Below are 6,732 nucleotides of genomic sequence, written 5' to 3' on the forward strand. Positions count from 1 at the left end.
CGATGATTCTCCTATCCATTTTACCCAGGAGGGCATTAGGAGATATTTAATAACGCCGCCCGCTCACGGCAGCACTGGCCCCACCACAAGCCGCGCCAAGAAATCCACTGAAGAGCCACCCTGGGAGGACGCCAGCATCGCCCTTCTCTACCAACCACGCTTACAGCTAGCCAGAGCTACGCCAGCACCCCGAGCTGCGCGAGACCGGCAACACCGAGGTGCCCGAGGCCAATTTTCCACCTCCCAGGGCGAGAGACGGACAGAGAGGGCTCGGCCATGCCCTCCCACGGGGGTTACGGCAGCAGGAACCGAACGGCTGCGGGCGTCCACCCGGTCCCCGAGCGCTCCCGACCGCCGGTGAGACGCGTGGCCGAGGCTTACCTTGTCTTTTCAGCGAGGAGGCCACGGCCGGCTTCTTCAGGCCGCTTCTCCTGGGGTTGCTGTGAGCTGGGTCTTGAGCCAGGAGAGGGCTGGTCACCTGCGCCCCTGAGGGATCGTTAAAAAGAGCGTCAGCGCACAAGTCCCGGGGGTCCGGGGGCAGCCCACGCGGGCATCCCTTGCACGGGCAGGGTGGGTGGGATGGAGAAGCCGCCTCTCTCCTTAAAGCGGGCTGTCACCGCAGCTCTTGCCACCTTAACACCGCCAACGATCACTAAAAGACCCACTCGGACTCAGGGCAGGAGCGTGCCAGCACCCAGAGCCTCTCCGAAAGCTCCCACCGGCACCGGACACGGCACGTGGCCGGCTACGAGTCTGGCAGGTGACAGCGGGGTTGTCGCTCCCGAGGTCGTGCCAGCCGGGCAACGGCTTTCGGCTTCGGACCACGTCCGCCCCGTCCCACAGAGCCTCCAGCAGACACCCACCAGGCGTTACATCCTTTTTCCTCTTCCTGGGCTTGGCAGCAGCCGCCTCCCCAGCCTGCACCGTGGATTCGGGGCCGCCGACCAACTGCGGGACCGCGATCCCCTTCAGACCTAGGAGAAACAAGACTCTGTCCTCAAAAGCATCTCAACCACGTGCAGCAGCACCGGGGGGATGCGGGGGTCTCGCGTCCCCCTTCCCCGCCGGCACTTAGCCCCCCCGAGACCTCTCAGCACACCCCAAACGTCCTCAGAGGAACCCCAAAGTCCTCCTGGCCCTACAGACAGGCTTCTTGGTGGGGGGGGGACGGGACGGGACGGACAAGACATTGAGGCGAGCGGTGATTTTAATTCACTCGCATCACCCAGGCCGCTCTCCCCGGGGTAGATTTTCACCTTTGGGTGCCTAAAGACAGGGTGGGGTTATCCAGGCGCAGCTATCAGGGTGCACAACTCCCCCCCCGGGGGGACTGAACCCCAAAGGCTGCTGCCACGGCCTGGGGGGGGGGTGGGGGCGGTTCACAACGAGCTGGGCTTCCCCCAGCGCTGCTCTGGCCCCAAGGAAAGAGGACACCCGGCTCCCAGCCCAGAAGAGGACCCCGGCTCACCCCGAGCGCCCATCGCAGCAAAGCCCGGCAGGATCTGTGCCCCCCCCCCCAGCTCCTGGGGGAGCGCAGGGAGCACCCCGCTCCGCTCCCACACGCCGGGAGCAAGCTACGGCCCCGGAGAAATCACTCCCCACGAAGCTCTCTGCTTGCAGAGGGAGGGGGCAGGAAACGAAGCCCCAGCTAACGAAGCGCCGATAGGGAGCAAGTGTAAGGGCAGCCCAGACAAAGCCAGGCAGCTGCCAGGGCATGAGCGGCATCGGCCCGACACGGTCCCTCGACGCAACCCCCCGCCTCCGCCGAAATCCTCTGCGCGTCACACCCCCGCCCCCCGCCTCCCCACCTACCGCCGGAGTCGTAGGCGAGGAAGTCGGCGAACTCCTGCGCCAGGCTCTCGTCGCTGGCGAAGGCGCAGATGCAGGCGAAGAAGTGAATGCAGCGCGGCGGCGGCGGTGGCGGCGCCGCCGCCTCCTCCTCCTCCTCCTCCTCCTCGGCCGGGCCGCCCTTGGCGGCCTTCAGAGCCTGGCAGGAGCAGGAGAACCTGTGGTCCGCCAGCGTCTTCGCGCTCATCTTCTGGGCGAAGGAGGCGTGCAGGTAGCCGAGGCTGTGCTTCTGGCTGGCCTTGCACTTCACCACCAGGACGTTCTTGGTGATCCGCTGCACCAGCGGCCCCGTGGGCTCGGTCGCCAGCTGCCATATGGTTTGTTTGGTTTCGGGCGAAGCCTGCATGGAGTTGAGCACCGAGCTTTTCAGGGTGAGCGGGGTGGCCTCCGTCTGGCAGTTCAGGGCCAGTTTGACGTGCTGGCACTGGTTCTCCACCACGCCTTGCGTGGCCGCTTTCAGACACGACGGCACGTAGCAGCGGCCGGAGCTGAGCTGCGTGATGATGGTCCCGTCCACCGTCTGGATGGCCGTCTCCGAGACCCCCAGCTCCACAAAGCACCGGTAATCCGGGCCCCGGTCCCTCTGCCGCACCGAATAAACCTGTAAGTCGGAGCCGGTGATGATCTTGACGGCGTCGACGCTGGGCTGCTTGCGCGTGCCGTAGCGGAAGACGGTCCCGCAGTTCTTGTTCTTGCAGCTCAGGCCTCGGGTGCCGTTGTAAGTGCCGCAGCGGGGACATTTCCGGATGCCCCGGAGCGTGGCCTTCCCCAGGTCGGACAGGAAGGAGGGGACTTTGGTCCTCACCGACGCCGGCTCCATCCTCCGGGGAAGCTGGAAGGGCAAGAGATGGGGGGGAGGCGAGTCAGCAGCCTGGGGAGGCGGACGGGGACGGGAGGGAGAGCGGGGGACGCAGCGCTTTGGCGGTGACACCTACAGGTCCCTTCCGCAGGAGGCGGCGGCCGTCCTCAGTCCCCAGCAGCGGCAGGGACGGAGGGGAGAAAGAGAAAGAGGGGGGAAGCGACTGGCTGCCCGGTCCCGGCAGGAGAGGCAAGGGTCCCCGCCGGTCACTGTGCGGCTCCGCCACAGTCCCACACCGGCCACTTCAGCTCCTTCCTCACAACCGGGGCCCCAAGCGACAGCCGGGTGCGCCGCGACACACCACGGCAGCGTGCCTCTCTTCACGGGGTGACGAAGTGCCACCCCTGGAAGCACCGGACCCCGACACCTTCCCCCCCAGCCCCCGGCGCCCACCCCCCGCTATTTCCCAGTCTCGGCCGGGCAGGAGGAAAAGCGAGGCTGAAAAGAGAGCTTTTGGGGCGCGCACGCTCGCGGGCCAAGCCACGGGGGTAAAGAAAATTAAATAAAGGATGTGGGACGTAAATAAAGCTGGGCGGCCTGCCCGCCGCTGCAGGGGGACGCACGGGCGAGGGGACTCACAGAGCGCACCAGAGCTGCTCCGAGCGACACCAAAGTGGAAATCGCGGTCCGGGGCAGCGACGATGGGAGAGAAAACCCTGCGTGGACAGGACAGAAACGGGGCAATTCCCCCCCCCCCCCAAATTCACCCGGGTCAGGTTTTTGCACCAGGTTGGCAGCCAAGGAGCAAGAGAGCGACTCCCGGCGAGCCACCCGGCACTGGGAGGAGCCGCTGGCCCCGCAATCCTGTTGGAATCATAGAACCATTCAGGTTGGGAGAGACCTCAAAGATCATCGAGTCCAACTGTTAACCCAGCACTGCCAAGTCCACCACTAAACACATGGCCCTAAGCACCACATCTGCACGTCTTTTAAATACCTCCAGGGATGGGGACTCCACCACTTCCCTGGGCAGCCTGTTCCAATGTTTCACCACTCTTTCAGTAAAGACATTTTTCCTCACGTCCAATCTAAACCTCCCCTGGCACAACTTGAGGCCGTTTCCTCTCGTCCCATCGCTTGTTCCTTGGGAGAAGAGACCGACCCCCCCCTCGCTACAACCTCCTTTCAGGTGGTTGTAGAGAGCGATGAGGTCTCCCCTCAGCCTCCTTCTCTCCAGGCTGAACAACCCCAGTTCCCTCAGCCGCTCCTCATCAGACTTGTTCTCCAGACCCCTCACCAGCCTCGTTGCCCTTCTCTGGACACGCTCCAGCACCTCGACGTCCTTCTTGTAGTGAGGGGCCCAAAACTGAACACAGTATTCGAGGTGCGGCCTCACCAGGGCTGAGTACAGGGGCACGATCGCTTCCCTGCTCCTGCTGGCCACACTATTTCTGACAGAAGCTTCAAGCATTTCTCCCCTGCCCACCGCACCTTCCCCTGCCCCTGCTCGCACGTCACGCCGGGACGCGAGGCGGGCTGGGAGCGCTGCCCGGCTCCCCTCGACCCCGCGGGAGAGCCCTCCGCTCGCCCCTGCCTCCGCCCGGCGCTCCCCCGCCACGACCGAAACCCCCCCTTTTTTTCCAGGGCAAAACCGGGCACCGCGCGGAAGAGCCGGGGGCAGCCGGGACTCCCCAGCCGGGCTCCGCGCCCAGCGAGGGCAGCAGGCGAGAGCCGGAGACGCCCGGGCAGGGGCGAAAGGGATGTTTATTGCCGCTGCCGGAGCCGCAACGGCTCGGGGAGACGCCGGCACCGAGCACCTGCGGCCGGATGCGACGGGAGGCGCGGGACGCCCCGAAAAGCGGCTGCCGGCCTCTCCCGCGGCGGATCCCAGCCGGCCCCGGGCCCTCAGCGGGTTTACCGACGGGGAACGAAACCCTGCCGGGCGCCGGGAGGTTACGAGCTCCCGGGGCCCAACCGCAAAGGGCAGGGGGACGAGCTCAGGGCACCGGGGGGTCCGCGCCGGGGCACGCCGAGAACGGAGAGCGACGCCGGGACAGCCCCGGCGCTAAGGGCCGGGTTCCCCCTCCCCGGTGACGGTGGGACCGGGGGCGGGCGCCCGGAGCGGGGCCTCCCCTCAGCCCCGCTCACCTCACGGACCAGGCCCCGGGCCTGCTCCTGAGGCGAGGCCGCGGCCACCCCCCCCCCCTCCCTCACCGCGTCGCCGGGCGGCCCTTAACGACAGCGGCCCCGCGCTGCGCTCACGTCACTGCCGTGGCGTCGCCGTGACGTCGTACCCCGCCGACGTCGGGGGGGGGGGGGGGGGGGCGGGAACGCGCGACCCCCCCCCCCCGCCACCGCCGCCGCCGCCGCCCCGCGCCGTTTCCCAGCATCCTCCCCGCCCCCCCCCCCCGCTGATGTCACTTCCTGTCCCGCGGGCGCGGGGCTCCCCCCCCCCCCCTTCCCGCCTCACCTCCTCACCTGGGCGGCGGCGCGCGCCCCCCGCTCCCGCCCGGACCGCCGCGAGGGCGCTGAGAGACCCGCCTCCGCCCCCGCGCCCGCCCGCCCGCTCCCATTGGCCCGCCGGCGCCACGTGAGGGCGCCGAGGGGGCGGCTGGGAGGTGTAGTCCGCGGAGGCGCCGCAGCGCGCGCATGCGCGCTGCGGCGCCTCCGCGGACTACACCTCCCAGCCGCCCCCGCGGCGCGGTCGCAGCAAGAATTGACCGATTTCGCCCTTTCCCCCCCCAAAAATTCCCCGAGCAGCCTCGGCCCGGGGAGGGCGACAGCCGGCCGCGGGGACACGAGCAAGAAGAGGGAGCACACGACGGGCTTCGGTTTTCTGCGCTTTTTTCCTTTTTTTGGTTTCTTTTTCCCCATTTTGGGTTTTTTTTTTTTCCCCTTTTTTGGAGTTTGTTGTTCCCTTTTTTGTGTTTTTTTCCCCCTTTTTTGGTTCCCCGCCCTTTTTTGTTTTTCTTTTTTCCTTTTTGGGGGTTATTTTCCCCCTTTTTATGGGTCTCTTCCTCTTTTTTTGGGTCTTTTCCCCCCTTTTTGGTCATTTCCCCCCCCCTTTTTGGGTCCTTTTCCCCCATTTTGGGGGTTATTTTTACCCCTTTTTTGGGGTTTCCCCCCCCCTTTTTGGGGTCCTTTTCCCCCTTTTTGGGGGTTATTTTTACCCTTTTTGGGTCTTTCCCCCCCCCCTTTTGTGGGTCTTCCCCCCCCCCTTTTTTTGGTCATTTCCCCCCTTTTTTGGGTCTTTTTTTCCCTTTTTTGGGGTCCTTTTCCCCCTTTTGGGGGGGGTTCTTTTTACCCTTTTTTGGAGTATTTTCCTCCTTTTTTTGGTCATTTCCCCTTTTTTTAGGTCAGTTCTCCCTTTTTTGGGGTCCTTTTCCCTTTTTGGGCGTTATTTTTACCCCTTTTTTGGGGTCTTTTCCTCCTTTTTTGGGTCTTTCCCCCCATTTTTGGATGTTATTTTTACCCTTTTTTGGGTCTTCCCCCCCCCCTTTTGTGGGTAATTTCCCCCCTTTTTTGGGTCTTTTTCCCCCCCTTTTTTGGGGTCATTTCCCCCTTTTGGGGGGTCCTTTTCCCCCTTTTTGTATCCTTTTCCCCCTTTTTTGGGTCCTTCCCCCCCTCTTTTGGGTCTTTTTTTCCCTTTTGTGGGGTCATTTCTCCCCTTTTGGGGGTTATTTTTACCCTTTTTTGGGGTCTTTTCCTCCTTTTTTGGGTCCTTCCCCCCCTTTTTGTGCCCTCTTCCCCCTTTTCGGGGTCCTTTTTCCCTTTTTTGTTTTTTTTTGGGGGGGGTCGCGGTTAGGTTTGGGGTTTTTTTTTTTTCCCCCATTTTTTTTCTGACGGCCGACGGAAAAGGTCGGTTTTAGCCCCCAAAGCCCAGGTCTGCGGAGCTCCGGCCGCCTCCCGCTGCCCCCCGCAGCCCCCCTCACCCGGGGGGGGGGGGTTCCCAGTTAATTAAAAGCAGGAGAGGACGCAGTTTGTGCTCCGAGAGAACCAGTCTGACGTCCCCACGCAAAAAAACCAACCCCAAACCCACCAAAAAAAAGAAGAAAAGGGAGATTCGAGGCGTCGCTCGCCTCCGA

General features: G+C 64.2%; 1 protein-coding gene across 1 annotated transcript; it reads right to left on the reverse strand.

Annotated features, from left to right (window-relative positions):
• Window positions 1-863: 863 nt before the first annotated feature.
• On the reverse strand, window positions 864-4,822 carry CUNH2orf42 (chromosome unknown C2orf42 homolog; the record flags this gene model as incomplete). The annotated part of the gene is given in 3 exon segments (XM_076364023.1): window positions 864-974; window positions 1,813-2,680; window positions 4,796-4,822. Coding segments are annotated over 2 exon segments (967 nt in total), but the record flags the coding sequence as incomplete, so codon positions are not given.
• Between the last annotated feature and the right edge of the window lie 1,910 nt (window positions 4,823-6,732).

The sequence above is a fragment of the Aptenodytes patagonicus genome, unplaced genomic scaffold, assembly GCF_965638725.1.
Source record: "Aptenodytes patagonicus unplaced genomic scaffold, bAptPat1.pri.cur scaffold_430, whole genome shotgun sequence".
Classification (NCBI taxonomy): Eukaryota; Metazoa; Chordata; class Aves; order Sphenisciformes; family Spheniscidae; genus Aptenodytes; species Aptenodytes patagonicus.